The sequence below is a fragment of the Oncorhynchus mykiss genome, chromosome 12 (genome assembly GCF_057628025.1).
Source record: "Oncorhynchus mykiss isolate SJ-2025 chromosome 12, ASM5762802v1, whole genome shotgun sequence".
NCBI classification, from domain to species: domain Eukaryota; kingdom Metazoa; phylum Chordata; class Actinopteri; order Salmoniformes; family Salmonidae; genus Oncorhynchus; species Oncorhynchus mykiss.
In genome coordinates, this window is record NC_143033.1 from 69,558,076 (window position 1) to 69,580,205 (window position 22,130).

The 22,130-nt window shown below is 43.1% G+C and overlaps 1 protein-coding gene across 2 annotated transcripts in view; it reads left to right on the forward strand.

Moving 5' to 3' along the window:
- LOC110538062 (integrin alpha-3) overlaps positions 1-22,130 on the forward strand; it is a 37,778-nt gene that overhangs the window by 13,116 nt on the left and 2,532 nt on the right. The window contains exons 2-25 of one of the 2 annotated variants that reach the window (XM_021624626.3): positions 11,624-11,751; positions 12,049-12,140; positions 12,397-12,640; positions 12,947-13,042; positions 13,377-13,608; positions 13,810-14,003; positions 15,693-15,781; positions 15,995-16,131; positions 16,305-16,382; positions 16,536-16,603; positions 17,475-17,611; positions 17,797-17,943; positions 18,213-18,310; positions 18,530-18,698; positions 18,954-19,037; positions 19,156-19,235; positions 19,377-19,454; positions 19,575-19,677; positions 19,767-19,943; positions 20,193-20,315; positions 20,540-20,653; positions 20,770-20,868; positions 21,087-21,212; positions 21,465-21,620. In XM_021624626.3, coding sequence (XP_021480301.3) covers positions 11,624-11,751; positions 12,049-12,140; positions 12,397-12,640; positions 12,947-13,042; positions 13,377-13,608; positions 13,810-14,003; positions 15,693-15,781; positions 15,995-16,131; positions 16,305-16,382; positions 16,536-16,603; positions 17,475-17,611; positions 17,797-17,943; positions 18,213-18,310; positions 18,530-18,698; positions 18,954-19,037; positions 19,156-19,235; positions 19,377-19,454; positions 19,575-19,677; positions 19,767-19,943; positions 20,193-20,315; positions 20,540-20,653; positions 20,770-20,868; positions 21,087-21,212; positions 21,465-21,572 — 3,001 coding nt within the window. In that variant the 3' untranslated portion in view covers positions 21,573-21,620. The remainder of the gene's footprint in view (positions 1-11,623; positions 11,752-12,048; positions 12,141-12,396; positions 12,641-12,946; positions 13,043-13,376; positions 13,609-13,809; positions 14,004-15,692; positions 15,782-15,994; positions 16,132-16,304; positions 16,383-16,535; positions 16,604-17,474; positions 17,612-17,796; positions 17,944-18,212; positions 18,311-18,529; positions 18,699-18,953; positions 19,038-19,155; positions 19,236-19,376; positions 19,455-19,574; positions 19,678-19,766; positions 19,944-20,192; positions 20,316-20,539; positions 20,654-20,769; positions 20,869-21,086; positions 21,213-21,464; positions 21,621-22,130) is intronic. The other variant, XM_021624624.3, reaches the window with a different exon arrangement.

The window sequence follows — 22,130 nt, forward strand, 5'->3', positions numbered from 1 at the left end:
TCCCTTCCACTTCCACCACTGTCGGTGTCGCAGACATAAAAAGGTTCCGGTAGAGGAGTAATGTGACCCCCGGAAACCTTTTAAGTCAATGAAAGCTTTATACCCACACTCTCAGCCCTCTTGTCCTGCAGACAAATCACCCATTTCCGTCATAGTAACCCATTCTTTCCGGTCTTGGCTGTACTCTGTAACAGACCTGGGTACTATTTGAAATCATTTCAAATACTTTAGCTGTACTTGATTGAGCTTTGCCATGGAAACAATAGAAAAGTCCCTAAATTGCAAACCCCTTCCATATGGCTCTCCAGGAAAGACTTACTTAAAGCACTCTTAAGTAATCAATAGATTTCAAATAGTATTTGAACCCAGTTCTGGACTTTAATAGGGTATCCTGTCCTGTCCCACAGCACCATGACGATGACTTCCCCATATGGTGGTTGAAAAAATGTAAATGTTTTTTTTTTTTTTTTTAGCTCATGTTGCTTTGGTGGACTGCTAATCAGATACCGGGATGTGGTTTTTGTAATGGTCTCATTATGCTCCTACATCACACCTGGTCTGTACTTCTGTGCTCGCTGTTATTGTCTACTCATATTATTAGGCCTATTCGTTGTATTTGCGTATGGTGTGATGATCGTTTCATTGATTCATCCGTTCAAACGTAGCCTACAGTATGCTACGATTTAAATCACGATTTATTTCTGAGCATCGGACAATTGATCGCGTCCTGTCTTGGCGTGAAGTCTAGTCTTGACAGTCCACTCCAGTGTTTCTCTGTTTCTCTGGACAATAGCCAAGTCCAGGGTCGAGTTAGCTGACACTTTGATGTGATAAATTCCAGACTGTCAACACAAGGGGCAGAGTTAGCGGGGTTACTCCCATGAACACTGCTGTACCTGCTGTTGATTTGACAGCTCTGTGAGAGACCTGAGCTACTTCACACCATGTGATTTAGTCACCATGTGGCTTGTTGATTTTGTGCACTCCAGATACCTAGCTATGACATTTTGATCTACCCGTCATCTGAGGAGAGACTGATTTCATAATTGTTTTAATACTATGAATTACAGGATAATACAATGATAACACAACAAGTATGTTTTATTATTTAGTCCCCCCAAATTCTGTCTCCTTCCGTGCCTTGAGGTAAAACAGCCAACTAGTGATTCATCATGTTTACAGGTTCATCAGGCACCACCTATAGATCTGACAGACTAAACATGCTTATTTTAAAAGTCGCTTAAAACAACAAGGTAAGGGGTCAGCTCATTAATGGACTTTATTGTTAGATAGTATTTAAAATGACCTTAGGGCTAAAACATCCTTGGCATCTACATTTTCAGGGATTTCTCTTTGTGTGTGAGTGTGTGCATCACGACAGACAGACAGACAGAGGCATATAGTCAGGTTAATGGTTCTGACCGGGAGTAGTATTTGTTTTCAAGAGAGTCGATTCCGACACCAGGTAATTCCACATAATGAATGAGATATACACGTCTGGCTTGTGTTTAACTCTGGACTCCAGCCGCGTCTGCTGTCCGACTTGATTTAGTCTGTCTATTAGTTAACACACGGGTTCTGAAGACGCCTCGGCTGGTTAGGCCTCTGCTTACCGTGGCTGCTCGATACTGTAACCTAATCACGCGTCTTGTCTCTTTTTCCTCCATGTTTGTTTTTTGTACCCGTGCATGCAAAGTCGCTGAATAAACAGACAAAGGAGGATTGCATAAAATGTCAAAGATTACTGTTTTAAATGTTTTAATAAACGGACACTTACAAAATATACTTCTTTCTTATTATTTTTTTGTGCGTGTGAAAAATGTACTGTTGTTTCTTTGTATGAATCAAGTACGTTTTCAATTTTTTGGGGCATGTATTGCCTCAAAATATCAACATGTCCATCTTCAAAGCATACCCTGTTCATCCAACATCATTTGGATGAGGCTTGATTAGCTTGATGGCAACGGGCAGAAGGCCTCGTCTTGTCCTTGAAGGCTGTGCGACACACTGTGTTGCTGGAAACACTGCTGTGTGCTTCCTGTGTACACGAGGTCTGCGAAAGCTACAGCATCATCTCTCTGAAGTTCGGACTGATGTCATTTCCACTGCTACTTAACTTTCCATTCCCCCCCCCCCCCCCCGTGATGTGATGGGTGTGTGGTATCTCTGTTCTGTTTGCGGAGACCAAACTGGACATTACGTGTTTTCAGTTGGGGGCGTATGCTACTTCAACGTTTGTGACTGCAGCACACTGTGTTCCTTTTGGTATATCCCTAATAAAAATCCGATGTGCATTTTTGATTACTTTCTAATACGTACATTTACATTCTTTTAGAATCTCTGTGAGGGTCAAGATATAATTATTTATTCATGTGGGAAGCCATGTAAACCAGTGGCTGTTTTTAGATGTTTTTTCTCCTTCTGTGAAACAGATTGATCTTGATCTCGTGTCTTCAACCGTGTTGCTCTGTGCAGGAAACACCGAATACACTGGAATGCCTAAAGAAGCCAATCCTGTTGATTGTGCTGAATGTCTTTAGATGTGGCCCTACACGTTGACAGAAAGGTGCTATGTTTAGTCTCATGTGGATGCATTCGTGCCAGGGGACAATATGGTGATCAGCCGTCCGTGTTGTCTCTCTCTACGGGCAGTTTCACTTCCTTCTCTCTGTCAGGCCTAGCTGTCGCCGACGACCGTGCAGCAGGTTCCTGGAGCTTATCGCCATGGTGATCTTATATTGCATTGTGTATTCAGGCCACCCTCATGTTGCCAGTTGTTTAGCTACACTTTCAAAGCCAGGCCTCAGTTTTCTCCCTCACAGGAAATATATATAACCCATGCCTTTTTCCCCAAAAGCCATGTTTGAAAAGACCAGGTCACATAAGTTAGCGAATGCTAGTGCTAACAATTTGTTGACAACTATTAGTTATCGGACTACTCTGTGAGAGAGGTGACACAACAGCCATGTTGATGATACAGTACATTACCATCCATCAATCTTGGACATTCACTATTTCACAGCAAACTGACCAAGCGTTAAATCGTCAAGTCCATTCTAAATACTTCATCCACCTGGCTATAGTCCTGGTATTCACCACAGAGTAAAACAAGTTCCAGTATGTCCTAGGAGGTGATCGGCCACATCCTGTCTCAGGTGTCGTGGTCTGTTGTACTGTGTGTGCCAGGGCACTGGGCCAATATGGGAGAGGAAATGATTCAGTCTACCAGCCAGCTACATCAGTCTTTTTTGCAATGCTTCCTCTGTTCTCTCTATTACTTATTAAACCAGTAGTTCTCTTGATTTCCAAGAAGTGGGTTGCTCAATTTTAGGAGCAGCTTTGGAAAGGTGTGGTGGAATTTTCAGTGGACTACTCACCAAGATGGCCTGCCAAGCCACTAAGAGGTCTAACCCCTGTCTCAGTCCTTTGGATTTAGGGGTTTTGTGAGAGGATTATTCAAAATTGAGATTCCAGTGTAAAATCACTTATTGGGAAGATGGCAAGAAGTTCTTCATCACCCTGTGACCTTTACAGGTAGACTTTGCTTCCAGTCACACAACATTGAGAGTTCATTCAAGTGAGTCTTGCGCTACAAAGTGAAGTGCATTCAGACCCAGCAGAGACTTATGCCTTAAGAAACACCACCCCTAAAAAAAAGCTAACTTCTTATTACCGGGCATGCCTTTTCACGATATCTCGTGTTCATGTAGATATCTTAGTCATTTATTTACTCTACTTTGCCAACTCTTCCCCACTGAGCATTGTCATTGGTGACCTTTGTACAGTATGGGATGGTTAGGACTAAGAGGTGTGTGTGTGTGTGCACAGTGGGTCTACAGTATGTGTGTTTACACACAGCCTGACTATGAACTGTGCCATATCTTCCCCTTTATCCCTGACTTCCCACCTCATCGCTGAAGGATTTGGCTTGCGATTCTGAGATAAAGTGAATAAGTGATTGTGACGTGTCTTAGCACGAGTTCCCATGCAGCCGATGCAACTCAATCGGAGACCTTTATGCTTCTCTCGTTTCAGTCGCCCACAGCGTTGCCTGCGGTAGCACAAGTGAATCGCTGTTTCTATTGCACGAATGAGTGTGTTTGCTTAAGGGGTTTGGTAATGTGTCTTTTGTTAACTGCTCATGACAATGGCATCGTTAAAACGGTTAGGCTGTGCGAATGAAAGGAATTGAGCACCTTTTGGCTTTCAGTCTTTTCAAACAACTTTCAAACAATTTGTGTTGTTGTTTTTACCCAACCCACAAAGGCTCAATCATTCCCATGATAACAGCCACTGACTTGAGTAGGTTTAAATCCGGTGTACTCAAATAGTAGAATGTTGATAAGAGTTCTACTTAAACAATTGTAAATTAAACTATCAGAATTGAACCAGAGAATTCAGATTACCCCCTATACTGTGTATCACAGGGCATTTGCTAAGAGCAAAGGTGAAAAACATTTAACAAATACTTGGAAGTGAAGACAAACATCCCAAACACGGATGATATCCTAACAATCCAAGCAAGCAAAGCAGCCTGTCCAAGCGTGTAATATCATATAGCAGGGAAGAAGGCAGGCTGCCTGCCTATGTAATTGCGTACAAGGTATGTTCAGTGGGCAATTGGGCATAACCCTTACGGGAAGAAACACATGATTTCACATGTGAAACCATTTGGTTTTGGAACACTTCACATGTGATGATATGTCACATAACCTTTCACATGTGGATTTAAACTGATACCCTGCAAACAAGAAGGTGCTGGGATGCCCCAAAGTAGCCACAGTGTTTTCCACTTACATATGGCTACATTATGTATGTTTATTTAAATAGTAATTTTTACTCAACATGTCCTCACCTGGGATTTGAACTCTCAACTTCTTGCTTCACAGCATTCTGATCTTCCTGCTATGCCACTATTTCTGTGTCAGTGACTGATTGCTCCTGTATTCATACACTTTGGACTTTGTATAATACACCCAAGAAAAGCTATTATATTTATCATAGTGATTCAGGAGTAATACGCCCCTAGACAACTATACAGAAAACCCTTGAAACGCTAAGATAAGTGAAAGAAATCAATGATGAGAGAATAGTAAGATTAACTGATAACTAAATAGCAGTGCAGGTGACACTCTTTCTCCAAGTCCAAAGATATGTTATAAGTAATGAATGCGTACTAGCAGCAGAAAGATCACTGTAATCCAGAGGTTGTGAGTTCACATCCCACATGAGGTCATATTGAAAGGTCAGTACTAAGTGATCATGTAAAATGCAATCATATTGTCACTGATTAAAGATTTGTACATCTTTTTTTATAACACATTTAACTCAACAGCGTATCACCTACCTTAAAACACCGATACCATTTCATAACTTCCCTTACACAAAAAAAGGGAAATTTCACATGCGAAATAACTGTTTTCACATATTGAGCTGAAATGTTCAACAAGAGACACGTGAGTTCAGCTGTTCGCATGTGAAACTATATGTTCACATGTATTCAATATACATTGAGAGAAAAACTCATTCCTAATATTGAGTTTCACCTCCTTTTGCCCTTAGAACTGCCTCAATTTGTTGGGGCATGGACTCTACAAGGTGTCGAAAGCGTTCCACAGGGGTGCTGGCCCAAGTTGACTCCAATGCTTCCTACAGTGGTGTCAAGTTGGCTGGATGTCCTTTGGGTGGTGGACCATTCTTGATACACTTGGGAAACTGTTGAGCGTGAAAAACCCAGCAGTGTTGCAGTTCTTGACACAATCCTGGCACCTACTACCATACCCTGTTCAAAGGCACTTAAATCTTTTGTCTTGCCAATTCACCCTCTGAAGGACACACTGTCCCAATGGCTTAAGAATCCTTCTTTAACCTGTCTCCTCCCCTTCATCTACACTGATACACGTGGATTTAACAAGTGCCATCAATAAGGGATCATTGCTTTCAGCTGGATTCACCTGCTGTTCCTAATGTTTAATGCACTCAGTGTAGAGGTCACACGTTAAATGTTGACACCACCTTTTCATCTGTGAGGAGAATAACAGGTTTTCACCGTACATGTGAATTGTAGATTCACACGTGGAATTAGCATTCACACACGAAAAACTTTCACAGGTGAAAATCAAACTTGCACTTTCATCTCGTGAAAAATGTTCACGAGAAAATCTAACTTTCACATGTGGAATTGCATTTTGATGTGAAAAACGTTCAAATGTTGTCACATGTAGTTTCATGGTATCACATGTTGAAATGGTGCATCCCCGTGTTGTCACATTTGTTTCAAATGAGATCATGTTTTCACATGTTGCTTTTACATGTTGCCACGTGATCACATTAACTTCACATAAGATGACATGAGAAATTCATGTTTTTTTTTCCATAGAGAAGACACATCAGGGCTTGATTAGCTCTAATATCATGTGCTCTTTTCAGGCCTGGGTTCAAATAGTATTTGAAATCCTTTCAAATACTTTATCTGTGCTCAATTGTGCTGGCCTGGCTAAACCAATAAACCAATAGATTATTTTTTTTAAACAACACAAACCCAGCCCATCAGGCACTGAATGCAGGCTCAAGCAAACGCTCAAAGTATTTGAAGGACACTTTCTTCTGTTATGTCTTACAGTACAGTGAGAATGCAGAGCACGCCGGCATGGGCACCATTAGCCTGTGTGCTGGTAGTGTTGCATTCCTTCCTAGTAACCCATGCTACCTGTATGACATACCCCAGCTGCCAGTACTGGAGCTCCTTTTGCTAAAGGAGCGGGAGAGCACTCCCAGGCCAGATGTCACATGAGTGGAACAATTACCTTGTGTTTGTTACACAAGTAGGCACGTAAGCGCACACGTACGCACACAAAACACACACAAACACACACACACACTGATCAGTAGTGATCCTCCTCTACTCTCTGGTATGTGTATATCTGCTCCTTCTCTCCAGTGGGCCAGTGGCATTTGTGATAACATTATCGGTGTAACTAGACAGCCTGATTGGTGGAAGTCAGTAAATGTCCTCCCTATTATCTCTGTCATCGCCTTGGTGACGACTGGCATTTATTCCACTTGACTGATGAGCTCTGAACATTTATGTCTGCCAGGGTCTAGATACTGCAGTCAAAGCTGAAATATCTGTCTCTGTAGCTACAAATGCACCGATCTTCTTAACCCAGAGGAGCTCTCACTTGACACTTTTCCCTTTTCTGGATTCCTTATAGAATCATTGTGTGCCACAGTCGTGTCTTTACTATAATGCATTCTTGTTATGAATGAATATTGCGTGGAATTGTTTGATGTTTCTTTCTCCAATGTCCCATCCACATCCCAAGCGACTTATGAATGAGACGTGTTGGAGAGAAAGAGAGGGAGAGAGAAAGAGAGAAAGGAATGATGAATTAAAGGAGAGGAGACTGATTGACTTGGGTTGTTTGGATGCTGTCTTGTCCTTGTATGCCACAGCTCACTCACCCTTTACGTGACATGCTCATTTCCTCGTTCCTGGTCGGGCAAACCTGATTTAGTCACATGACACAACCCAACCCGCGTCCTGGGTGAGGGGAGGGGGGGCGACAAAATTAAATTAGACCCCCCAAACTGGATGAGACCGCTCGGAGGGACGGATGGGAGGAGAAAGGTGCCCTTCAGTTCAGAACTCCTCACTGGTCCTCCCTGTCTTCCGTCTGTCATTGTCTGGCTGTCGCCTCTCATTGCTCTCTCCCTCCTCGCCCCTCCTCCCCAGTCTCTCCTCTGTTTACTCGTTCTACCTCTCTCCAGTCTGACTTCTCTGTGTCTGACCTCTCCCCGACTCCTCCTCATCAGTACTCACCTCATTGCAGCGTGTACAGCATATCAACGAGAAAGAGAGCGAGATAGGGGAAAATATACACATCCTGGCTTGGCTGCCTGCCTCTCTATTTCACTGGGGCAGTCATCTGTGTTACATCTATTATCTTTTATTGAAGCAAGGGAGGACAGCTCAAATTCTTTGGTTATTACACCTTTTAATCCAAATACATACATTTGACTCTCTGTCTAAAGGAAACAAGACATGTTGAATTACTACTCTCTGTATGGTGAAATAACTCTGAACAGATTGCCAATTAGGAGGCAGTTATCAATGGATCAGTGGATACGCATTGTTAACGTGGTATCATCAATGGTGTAGTGGATATACTCTAATTTTGCTAACATTTTCCCGAACGACCCGCCCGGCGAAGTAAAGTCGCCCTCTGAGAAACAGTGACATATACTCCGAATGACCTAAAATGATGAATCCCATATTGGTCTTTCACAGTCAGGACAAGCCAAGATGTACTGTGCAAGTAGTCTAATATTAGGCCTACTATTGAAATAGATAAACGAGGATGTCAACTGAGTCAGAAATTCACAGGTTTCTGATTTTTCCCCATTTCTTTCAGGTTTTTAGCTCTCAAAGTCACATTTTTTTTAATTGAAAAAAAATACAGAATAATAATTGGAAGTTCTAAGTCAACACCAATGCTTAAACCACATCAGAGTTGTAGTTTCCCTTTAATTCAAGTGTGCAGGCACTTAGCACTGTTATTTGGTTAGCAGTGTTTCTGTAGCGGACTGCAATAGCATCGAATAGTCCCCGCGATATGCAACTGTTCAGGGAAGTCAGGAACCAATACACGCAGTCAGTCAGGAAAGCAAAGGCCAGCTTCTTCAGGCAGAAATTTGCATCCTGTAGCTCTAACTCCAAAAAGTTCTGGGACACTGTGAAGTCCATGGAGAACAGGAGCACCTCCTCCCAGCTGCCCACTGCACTGAGGCTCGGTAACACGGTCACCACCGATAAATCCATGATTATCGAAAACTTCAACAAGCATTTCTCAACGGCTGGCCAAGCCTTCCTCCTGGCTACTCCAACCTCGGCCAACAGCTCCGCCCCCCCCGCAGCTACTCGCCCAAGCCTCTCCAGGTTCTCCTTTACCTAAATCCAGATAGCAGATGTTCTGAAAGAGCTGCAAAACCTGGACCCGTACAAATCAGCTGGTCTTGACAATCTGGACCCTCTATTTCTGAAACTATCCGCCGCCATTGTCGCAACCCCTATTATCAGCCTGTTCAACCTCTCTTTCATATCGTCTGAGATTCCCAAGGATTGGAAAGCTGCCGCAGTCATCCCCCTCTTCAAAGGGGGAGACACCATGGACCCAAACTGTTACAGACTTATATCCATCATGCCCTGCCTATCTAAGGTCTTCGAAAGCCAAGTCAACAAACAGGTCACTGACCATCTCGAATCCCACCGTACCTTCTCCGCTGTGCAATCTGGTTTCCGAGCCGGTCACGGGTGCACCTCAGCCACGCTCAAGGTACTAAACGATATCATAACCGCCATCGATAAAAGACAGTACTGTGCAGCCGTCTTCATCAACCTTGCCAAGGCTTTCGACTGTCAATCACCATATTCTTATCGGCAGACTCAGTAGCCTCGGTTTTTCTGATGACTGCCTTGCCTGGTTCACCAACTACTTTGCAGACAGAGTTCAGTGTGTCAAATCGGAGGGCATGCTGTCCGGTCCTCTGGCAGTCTCTATGGGGGTGCCACAGGGTTCAATTCTCGGGCCGACTCTTTTCTCTGTATATATCAATGATGTTGCTCTTGCTGCGGGCGATTCCCTGATCCACCTCTACGCAGACGACACCATTCTGTATACTTCCGGCCCGTCCTTGGACACTGTGCTATCTAAACTCCAAACGAGCTTCAATGCCATACAACACTCCTTCCGTCGCCTCCAACTGCTCTTAAACGCTAGTAAAACCAAATGCATGCTTTTCAACCGTTCGCTGCCTGCACCCGCACGCCCGACTAGCATCACCACCCTGGATGGTTCCGACCTAGAATATGTGGACATCTATAAGTACCTAGGTGTCTGGCTAGACTGTAAACTCTCCTTCCAGACTCATATCAAACATCTCCAATCTAAAATCAAATCTAGAGTCGGCTTTCTATTCCGCAACAAAGCCTCCTTCACTCACGCCGCCAAACTTACCCTAGTAAAACTGACTATCCTACCGATCCTCGACTTCGGCGATGTCATCTACAAAATGGCTTCCAATACTCTACTCAGCAAACTGGATGCAGTTTATCACAGTGCCATCCGTTTTGTTACTAAAGCACCTTATACCACCCACCACTGCGACCTGTATGCTCTAGTCGGCTGGCCCTCGCTACATATTCGTCGCCAGACCCACTGGCTCCAGGTCATCTACAAGTCCATGCTAGGTAAAGCTCCGCCTTATCTCAGTTCACTGGTCACGATGGCAACACCCACCCGTAGCACGCGCTCCAGCAGGTGTATCTCACTGATCTTCCCTAAAGCCAACACCTCATTTGGCCGCCTTTCGTTCCAGTTCTCTGCTGCTTGTGACTGGAACGAATTGCAAAAATCGCTGAAGTTGGAGACTTTTATCTCCCTCACCAACTTCAAAAATCTGCTATCTGAGCAGCTAACCGATCGCTGCAGCTGTACATAGTCTATCGGTAAATAGCCCACCCAATTTTACCTACCTCTTCCCCATACTGTTTATATTTATTTACTTTTCTGCTCTTTTGCACACCAATACCTGTACACCATCTGATCATTTATCACTCCAGTGTTAATCTGCAAAATTGTAATTATTTGCCTACCTCCTCATGCCTTTTGCACACATTGTATACAGACTCTCTTTTTTTTTCTTTTTTTTTCTACTGTGTTATTGACTTGTTAATCGTTTACTCCATGTGTAACTCTGTTGTTGTCTGTTCACACTGCTATGCTTTATCTTGGCCAGGTCGCAGTTGCAAATGAGAACTTGTTCTCAACTAGCCTACCTGGTTAAATAAAGGTGAAAATAAAAAAAATAATAAAAGTAGCGGACACGAGAGTGAGTTTGCTAAACAAATGGCCACAGGATTGATGCAAATGATCATGATTTCATTCTGCCAGGTAGGCAGAGGCTACTTTAGCATTTCATTGAGAAGGTTTTTTGGGAAAGCCTTTCCATCTACCAGAAGACAGTTAGGCCTATCGTTAGCATCTCAATATGTTTCCTGTTCCTTCTTCGTTTGAAACCTGGATGTTTTACTTCATATTATGAGGCATGTCTTACCTTGCTTCAAAGTAGCCAAGCCAAAATATGACCATAGAAACCTCATTTGCGCTCTCCTGTTCTATAGGCCTATTTTTCAAATCAACTTTCCTTCATTGTTTAGCAGCCAAAGGCATTATCCTAGTCATAGTAGCAACCCATAATAGTTGTTGCATCTTTAGATCTCTAATGGTGTGCATATTGCTTTGCTTAAAATTTGGAGAAATAATAGTTAATCAACATTTTAACCAAAATATTTGGATCTGTTAAATCAGCCTTATTCATTGATACCTCGAGTAAACTACTTGTGGGGATTAAGAAGGGAGGTTACACAATGCCCACTGAAAAAACTGTGTATACGGCGTATGCTTGCGTATACCTGCCACTACACCACTGGGCATCATCTGATCTCCTGCAGACATGCATGTGGTGCCCGGTTGTCAGTGAGTTTAACATACTGTACTATAGATGGCTAATCTTGGGGTTGAAATGTAAACGCAGATTTGTTTTGTCTTGTTTGGATCCACAGACTCCTTGTTGGAGCACCCAAGGAGAAGGCAGAGTCTGGCGTGAAGGCCAATGAAACAGGAGATGTGTATACCTGCCCTGTAAACGTTGCCCAATCAGATTGCACCAGGATGAACCTGATTGGCTCAGGTAGACATTGTGTTTTTGCTGTTGTTGCACAGAGTTGCTAATTCTGCTTTAAAAAATGTAAGGAAATATTATAGGACATTTGGACTAAGAATAGATGCTGATTGTTCCACAAAGGTACTATCCATTTAGAATGCCACAGAGGAAATGTTAATATCAAATCAACTGAAATAAGGGATTTGAAGAGGAACATAAGGAAGTAATTTGTTCTGATTCCTAAAACAAATGCCTTATTGTTGTATTGTTATGAAACCCAAAGCACAGTGATGGTGAGTGGTGTGATATACTGTGACCTTTCAGACCCTGACCTCATTGAGGGTGAGGACAGGGTGGAGGATATGTGGCTGGGGGTAACCGTGACCAGCCAAAGACAGCCAGGGGGGCGAATTCTGGTGAGTAACTTCTTGTCTGCTTATTAAAGCTTCATTGGTTCAAGAGGTCATCAGTCAATCCTCTGGTGACCCTCCAGACCAGCAACTCTCCTTTCTGAGTTTACTGAACAGATTAGTGTAAATTGCAGCAAAAATGCATTCAATATTGATATGAATGATTATCTCTAGCAACTTACTGTATCATACTACTTGATTAAATGGCCAAGTATTGAATGACCAAGACAAAGAGGATCACATCTGATTCTCTCTCTCTCAGACCTGTGGCCATCGCTTTGTGAAGTTACATGGCGTATTGAAGCTGCGTCAGATGATTGGGAAGTGTTATATCCGTGGTAACGACCTGAACTATAATGAAACAGACATGCACTGGCAGAACCCTGATCAGGTGTGCAGCCACACTAAAGACATCACAGGTGAAGTCATGTGCAACATGGGCATCTCTGCTGCCATCACTGACACAGAGGTCATCGTGGGCGCCCCTGGCAGCTTTGAGTGGCAAGGTAGGCATAGATTTGTTTGAGGCGGCAAAAAAATACATCCCATAGGGACAATATGGTCAGTAAGGTTAAGTACAGTCATGGCCAAAATGATTGTCACTCTTGATAAAGACGAGCAAAAAAAAAAAACTGTATAAAAATACTTTATCAAGGGTGACAATAATTATGGTCATGACTGTATGTTAGCCTGGTCTGTGTGTGCGGTATGTCAACACATATGGTCATTGTCATGCTAATCGTGTCAGTTTTTGTGGTTGTTTCATATTTTGCTTCTAAAATGTCCAGTGTGTTGTTCTGCTTCTATTTCAGGCAATGTTCATGTCTCCTGGATGAATCCAAATGTCATCTACGACACCAAGAGAAGCAGCTTCCCCAACTTTGGTAATCGACGGCACATTTACATAGGTAAGTTTTTTTATCTTGCTTTACCCAGGAAACGTCTATATACAGATTTGAATTGAACGGGTTTTTAAAGTTAACAGTGAACATGATGTGTGCGTTTTCTGTTGTCAGTTAACCTATGTTGTTAGTACGTCAGTGTGTAGTAGTTAGAACAGAGTGGCTGCATGGCCAGATGCCTCTTCCTGATAGCTAAACAGCCGTACCTTCTGCGCATGTGCAAGATACTCTACTTCACAAACAATTTCTTAAGATTAAGATCAGATCACGTACGTGAGACATAGTATTTTTTTTAAAAAAAGTTAGTAATAGTATGTTGTTTGTTGTTGTTCTTTTCCAGGCTACTCGGTGGCAGAGGGCCGAGGCCTCCTCAGCCAGAGCCAGGACACAGTGGTGACAGGGGCTCCTAAGGATAACAAGGATGACGCCAAAGGCTCGGTCATTCTGACTGTGAAGAAGTCGTCGACGTCAGGGGACGGGGACCAGCTGAAACCCTACCTCACCCTGAGAGGCGAGCAAATGGGCTCATACTTTGGGAACTCCCTAGCCGTGGTAGACCTCAACAATGATGGGTACAGTATGGATTATAACTTTGTCTTACTTACTCCTCTTAATCCCCATGGGACATAAGTAACTTGTTTTAAATCATTGATCTAGCTTATTTTGGAATTCATTTAACTGCAATATAAATTTTTCCTGAATTGATTTAATTGAAATACTATTGGCTGAACCCTGTCAATGAAACAACACTCTTTGTTTGCACATTTTCGTAGTTGGATGGATCTGATTGTCGGAGCCCCGTTCTATTTTGATCGGAAGAAGGAGCTTGGTGGAGCGGTGTACGTCTATATGAACGAGAACGGCTCCTTCCGGCAGAACTCCAGCATCATACTCCGAGGCCCTAGAGACTCTGCGTTTGGAATGGCTGTGGCTGCCATTGGAGATGTCAACCAAGATGGCTTTCAAGGTAAAACATTTTAATAAACCAAAATTTTCTCACACTTATAAAGAACCTAGGATAGATAGTCAAAAATGGGATTTATATATACTTCCACTCTGAGGTTGGAATAAAATAGTGAAATTTATGATAATGCACTTTTAGTGTAAGAGCTGTCTGGAAAAACTGACTGAAATGTCAGCCTGTTTTGGTGGAATGGAGTTTTGAACTGCCTCACGACATCAACCGGCTATAAATGTCCTAATAGACCATTATACCACAGCGTTAGTTAGAAGGGCATTCTAGAATGGACATTAAAACCAGATAGCGGGACAGTTGGAAAAGATATCTGGAAAGTTTAAATTATATCGGACACCTTGCAATAATGATGCAATATACGCCTACACATGCAGACCTTACTTGCTACAAAGTTACAGAAAGCTAAACCAACAACCACACAAACTGAAATAGGATATATTTTAAATGCAGGCCCAACGAGGAAGAACTTAGTTAGCTAGCTAGCATTGTTTTGATTTTTCAGAGGCATATTGATGAACATGAATTTCTCCAGTCCCTATGTTGCAGTCACAAAGCAAGTGGCGCTATGCTGTCAAATCCTTCCACGTTTCTAGTTTGACAAACTGTTTTCAGCAATGGTATTTTTTCAATTCAGTTGTCATATTGGCAGATTTGCTAGCAACTAACTATTTAGCTAGCTTCTAGCCTAGTGTTTGATAAGCAATGCGATCTCCTCGTAATGAACTGGCAAAATCGGACATCATCAGCTCAACGTAATGGATGTATCCAAATTAATGTCAATAGAAAAACAGCTTGAACAAAAGCAAATGCAGCTATTTTACTGTTATTCTGGCTACGGAGGTTGTGACTGTGTTAGCCATCGCTAGTTGGCTATAGTAACTAGCAAGCAAGGTACAATGACGTTGCCAGCGAGCATGGCTACAACGGAACTAACCAAAATACGAGAAATTATGAATCCTCTTATAAAAATGGAAATATCAACGGGAAATTATTTATTTCTACCCGTAAATGTGTGCTTTAGTATTGTTTTCTTTGGCAGCTGTGGTGTAAGCAGGATAAACACCTCCGTTCTGTACATTAACTTGGAAAAATGAACTTCGCTGCGTCATGCACTTTTCCAAGGTAAAGCACAGAGCTTCGGCGTTTATCCCCTTACATAAGAAAGAGAGTTCCAAACCTCACTGCCAATAACAGCTAGTTTTCAGTTTCCCCCTCCCCACTCAGGCCACACCTAGACAGTCCCTAGCAAAATGAAAAACAATCACAGTAAGGTACTTAACTGTTACCCAGAAAATAATTTGATATTGAGATAAAAACGGCTGCATTGGACCTTTAATCTCTCAGAAAATAGAGTACAGTATTTAAGAATAAGCTACATGTATCATTTTACAGCATTGCTGTCCTGAACACTATACAGTAGATCACCATAATGTCTATGACACTGGTATTATAAATCTATCATGTGCCTTTCTGACATGAATCAAAGCTGTTTGAATGGGATTTTGACAACATTTCACTCTCACCAAGTATTGGCTCAGTGCTGAGTGCTGACATTAACTTAAATGGATAGAACATTCCTGACCCTCAGTGATGGAACAAGGCTTTTGAAGACCTTTGTTGGAGACACAAGAGCCTATAATTTCTATGTCTTTCTCTCTCTCCCCCTCCCTCTCTTCACAGATTTTGCAGTGGGCGCTCCGTTCCATGGAACAGGCAGGGTGTTCATCTGGACAGGCAGTGCTGAGGGCATCTCTCAGGAGCCCAGTCAGGTATGGAAACACACCCTTAGAAACAGGATCTAGGATCCTCCCTGACTCCTAACCTTAGCCGTAAGGGTATTACATGTAAAACTGACCTCAGATCAGCATCTACGGGTAAATTCATCCTATGGGGCTCGTGGTGAGGAGAGCTGCAGAGCTGAACAGATGAGGAGCGATTTCTGTTGCAACATCTGGTTGTTGTATTGACCTCCCTCTCCTCAGGTGATTGAGGGGGAGGATATAGCTGGAGGTGGGTTCAAGACGTTTGGCTACTCCATCAACGGGGGGCTAGATGTGGATGAGAACCGCTACCCCGACATGGTGGTCGGCTCACTGGACGACCGCGTAGCCTTACTGAGGTAGCTAATCACAACAGGGATCTGTTGTTGCATTTAGATGTATATTGTGTTTTCGTCCATCTCAGTTCTCATCCTTCGAACCAGACATATTGTTTAATGCACAGCAAATCTATTGTATCAACCATAAATCCCTAATGTATGGTATATGTTCATGTTGTTATCTATTTGATCAGGGCCCGCCCAGTCATTCACCTCATTAAAACTCTTGAAGTGACGCCAGGGATTGTGGACCCTAAAGACTGTGACAACTGGTAAGATTTTGTTTGGTATAATTGTATTTGGACATAATGATCTCTTTTCAATGCTTGAGGATACTCAATGTTTCAGCAATAGTGATTAAACCCATGTTATGACCCTGAATAGGGAATCCCTGACCATTTGAGTATGTTTTTCTGTGTTTGCAGTGTGGAGGTGGAGGTCTGTTTCAACTACACACTGAGCACTGGGGACAAGGACTTCAGGAAGAACGTCAGTGAGTGTGGTTCCTTTACAACATTGTTATTAGATGACCACTGCTCTAACACTAACATTGCTATTTTAGTGTTGATCAGTCATTCAAGTGACCTCATGACAAGATTGCCAACATGTATTAATGTCATTTCCGGAGCTAATGGAGTTCAATTTAGCCCATTTAATTAAATTTGGTTCAATTGATTTCAATTCAATACAGTTTATTTATCCCCAAGGTACAATTGCAAGCTGAGGATGCATCGCGTTAACATGAGCCCTAAAGGGCCATTGTGACTGTTGGTTTCATTTGTGCCTAGCTATTAACTAATTGGTGAAAGTGATTGATTGGCAAGACAGTCCAGCCAATTAGTGCAGGTTGTTCATCAAAAGGGGGAGGGTGTAAATTAGCAAGACATTGTTGGAGTTCGCCTGGAATTTTCCCATACCCCATGTGGGCGGAGTTGGCTCCTTTTAGACCATTCTCTACCCACCCGGGACACCGGGCCATGCAAAACAAACTCCACCATTGTTACCCTTGAACCTATGAGCTTGTCAAGAAACACACACATAACATCTCTAAAAATACGTTTTTTATGACATCACTGGCTTTGTCCCCTTTCTTTTGTAACCAAAATCATAAATCAAATGACAGATACCTAATATAATTATCTAAATAAATCTTATGTCTGGCATACAGTATGTACGCAAACACAACTGTTGGTTTCATGTGATTTCAAATGTACACAAAGCCTACTTGCTCTTATTGTTTTATTTCATTGAAGCCACTTTTTTATTCAAACAATGGGGATAAAAGCTGCTAAATGAATGAATAAATAATTGTTATGAAATTCCCTGTAGTATGTATTCTAGCATTTTGTCCCGTGTCCTCTCAGCTGTGAAGTACACTGTGGAAGCCGACCTAACACGCCACAACCACCGGGTCCGTTTCCAAGACAATGGCCTGGACAGCTACACTGGTTTCTTGTCAATGCCATCTGCCAAATGCAAAACGCTGAGGCTCGGACTAGTGGTAAGGAACTGTCACCGACATAACCTATTGTGACCATGGACTGGCTTTGGTTTTGAATTCCTCTCCTCCTCCAGGGTCAGAGCCCTGTATCATTACTGATGATCTGCTTGTTGAGATTTGTTGGATAAATGCTTGAAAATAGCAAAGGGAGTTACCCTAACCATGTCTCGCTGTCTGTCCTGTAGAGTCCCATCCGAGACAAGGTGGAGCCCGTAGTCTTCTCCCTGAACGTATCCCTCCATGAGGGGCATCCCAAAGCCCGGCAGTCCCTGCAGAACCTGGATGCCTTCCCTGTGCTCAGTGAGGGAAAGGCCAGCCATGTCAAAAAGGAGGTTAGACCTAATGTTTACTCAGTTAATGTTTGATACCAAGGTGTGACTACTCATAATACTGTTTTGAATGTTCCCCTTTACACAGAATCTCCACTATACTATTTGTGTGTGTGCCTCTTCAGTTACTGCCCACGCTTTGTACTCTGGGGTTTGTTGATAGTGTGTTGATGAAAATAATATTAGTTCCATAGAGAATAAGTATACTTGCTTTCAACTTCTCTCTCTCCCTCCCCTCTTTCTCTATCCCACTCCCTCCCTCACTCCCACAGATTCACTTCCAGAAAGACTGTGGCCCGGACAATACGTGCCAGAGTAACCTGCAGATGAAGGCAGAGTTTGCCAATGAAGAGCAGACACCTTTTCCCAGGTACAGTCATCAGAGGTCAGGGATCAAAGGTCCTGACTAGAGTTATAGGAGGGATAGTTCAAAGTGTCATTAGCTATATGATTGGTGGCTTGAGAGGAACGTAAAACCATAGAGGTTGACTTTGAATAATGTAAGTCGTTTTTAGAGTGACCAAGACATCAAATCAAAGAGAAAATGTAATCTTTGTTAACTCTGTTTGTTGTGAATGTCCCTGTACAGCCATGATGGTCACCAGATCCTCCAGTACAGCGCCAGTGTCAAGAAGGTCATGTTGGTCGTGGACGTGAACAACTTCCAGTCGCCAGGGAAACCGGCGGAGGACGCTCACAATGCCATGCTCAACGTCACCATTCCCCCGTCGCTGATCTACTCAGCCTTTCGCTCAAAGGTAAGGGGTAGGGAAGCTGATCCTAGACCTGTGCCTAGGGGAAACTTCACCTCGGAGCCTCTATTATGGTGCGTAACAGAGTTAATTAGCTAGAAGGCTAACAGTTCTATCACTCCCATTGTTTTGCACGCAACGATGCTAATGCTAAGCTATGGGTAAGTAAACAACCACATCTTTTTGCTTCTCTGATTGGTGATTTATCCCAAAAATGACTAGTTCCTCTCTCCTCATGAAATGGTTGCCTATGTTCCACAGAGCAACAGCCCAGCCATCAAGTGTTCAGCAGAGGATATGGTTGTACTGTGTGAGCTGGGGAACCCATTCACCAGCAACCAGGTGGTAGGTTCTAGTTTAAACTAGTACTCTCCACTACTTCGTCTGGGCCACAAGTGAGATAGGAACATGGTACCATATATAGGGTTTTAAATGTGGATTTCTACCACGTTCTGTTTTCCAGGATCAGATCCAGATCATCTTTCAGACGTCTGAGATCAGTCTGGACACCAGAGAAATTCGCTCTACGCTGCAGCTTTCCACGTAAATGTCCCTCTCTTCTATGTACACTTCCTACTGTCATTACCTACGGACATCATCCCTCATCACAGCATGGCTTCTGGACTGACCCAGCTACAATCATCTGTAACATTTAATTGCTTCTCAACCTTTGTCCTCTCTCAGATTGAGTAAACAGAGCAATCTACAACCGCTGCCTCTTGTCATGGTGGTGGAGTATACACTGGATGCGTCTTTTGCACTGTAAGTTATTGGTTTTGAGTCATTTTAAGGGCATGTTTTGATTATAGGATTATAGATTATTAGGTAGCACCATACTGTATAGCACAGGGATCTGATTCAGTGTTACTGCCTCTATTCTAGTGCCCAGTACACAGGTCACACTCACTTCAGTGGGGAGATCATGGGAGAATCGGGCATGAAGACTGCCAGCGACGTCGGAAGTCCTGTGGAGTTCACATTCAAGGTTTTTTTATTAATTTTTTTTACCTAGAAAACAATCCTTGCTAGCATCTCTGAAGATCCTAAATTCACCTATGATGCCTCTCCTCATAGGTGAATGTTTTTGGGAAGCCACTGGTTAACCTTGGAAACCTAGAGGTGGAGTTTGATTGGCCCTGGGAGGTAGCCAATGGCAAGTGGCTACTGTACCTGACGGAGATCCAGACCAAAGGGACGTCAGACTCTTACTGTGTGCCTCCTGGAGCCATCGTCAACCCACTCAAACTCATGGTAAACCTGTTGGGAGTATTACCAGGGCTATTTCAGTGGTGTTTTGTTTATTCAGAATCCCAGTAGCTGGTATATTAACGTTAATGTGTCCCAATTTTATGGTTTCAGATGGAAATCTCAACTTCAGGTGCACAGTTGATCATGTTGTTGTCAATATGACACCTAAAAAACAGCTACTTTTAAGTTCCAAAATTATAATACTGAGTTATGAGGTCTGTGCCTTTTTGTCTGTTTTCTTTTTCCTCATAGTTACCAGAGAGCAAAGCCAGGAGGAGAAGGAAGCGAGAGGAGGGCTCCACAGAGGAGGTGCACCCCAGAGAACTCCAGGCCTCCCTCAATCTGAAGGGAATTCGCAAAAAGTCATTTAAACTGGTGAGGCCCGTCCCCACCATCTTATACATAAGCCTATGACCTGAAGCATTGAATTGTCTCCCTGAGCCAATACCTAGGCGTTTGGCTTAGTGGGCTAATGCTCTCCCCTGGTGAGCAGGAGACCTGGGTTTGAACCCCGCCGGTCACATTATGCACTCAACTGAAATGTGTATGCCCAAATAGTGTACTGGTGCTAACTCCCTTTCAACTGCTGTTGTCTGTAGGACTGTGTCACGGGCACTGCTCACTGTGTGAAATTCATCTGCCCTCTCCGCAACATGAACAACACTGCGACAATCATTGTCAGGGCCAGAGTGTGGAACAGCACCATGCTGGAGGTAAAGTCACCAAAGCACAGTGGTCTAGTCTTAATGTGAACTTTCTCCTCAGCTTCATTAGAGTGACTGGAATGGGTGTACCAATAAAGTCCTGTTTATGTGTTGTGTTTCCATAGGACTACAGGGAAGCGTGGCGGGTGACAGTGAATGGCAAGGCCACACTGAAACTGGTCACAGACAAACCGACCATCAGGATGAACACTGAGAGCACAGAGGTAATGACGCCATACTAGTCATACTGTAACAAAAGCTAGGCTACATCCATACTAATTTAAAGGCCATGATGATTACTGTATGATGATGATGATGTTGATGATGATAGTTGATACATGATAGAGGAGGAATATACAGAATAATAATTGAGCACACACTTTTACATATAGCCTAAATGCAGACATAGTTAATGTCCTCTGTTTGATATCCCCCTGTGTAGTTCACCCTGAATATAGACCCAGAGCTGGGGGAGGAGGCTACGTACCAGGTCCCCCTGTGGATCATCATCGTGTCTGCTATCGCTGGCATCCTCCTTCTGGCCTTCATCATCCTCCTTATGTGGAAGGTAACGATCCAGTATATTAGTTATTACAATGGTCTGCCAGTTAGGTCCAATTGAACAAATATCCTGCACTGACATTAGCAGCAAGAGGAGAATGGAGATTCAATTTCGCCTCCAACAACAAATCCAAACAAAACTGTTTGATGGTACGCGTACCGCGAGACTTCTACTGTCCACTGGTTCAAAAGGTCCACCTTTTTGGATCCACGATGGATCCTGTTTGACTTGTTATTCTGACCGCCTTCCCCTCCTCAGTGTGGCTTCTTCAGGAGGGCCAGCACCAGGGAGATGTACGAGGCCAAGGCCCAGAAAGCTGAGATGAAGACCCAGCCGTCGGAGGTGGAGAGGCTGACTGAGGAGTAGTGAGGCCCCCCCCTGTGGGCCTCTGGAACAATGCACTGGGTTTCCTCGGTAAAATAATAGTCCTTCCGTCTGTCACTCCTTTCAGCTTCCAACGGCTTTTTGCAGCTTGCAGTGGCTTTCCTTAACTTCAGTCTTCCTCTCTTGCTGTCAAATTATAAATGATTTAATGGTTTCTCTTAATCGAGAGGTTCTATCCACAGGGGTAAACAGCATTTCAGGGGCTGTGACTTGTCTGATTGACTTGTATATGTTTATTTAACTATTTTTCTAACCCTTTCCCCATTGCTAACTATTTAGTCTCTTCTCCTACCTAACCAGCTTTGCCGAGCTTGAGTCTATTGGTTGTGGTGATTTGATCATATATTTCACATATCTCATGATACCCGTGTTGACATTAGAAAGCTGGCAAGTATGTAAACAACAGCGGGACTGAGATTGCATCACAAAATGTATACCGGTGGCACCAATAGTAGAAATACTTTTCAAAATAACATGATAATACCCAAACGTCTACGCTATTCAAATGTTCACTTTGTGTCGTCTACCATTGTCCCACAG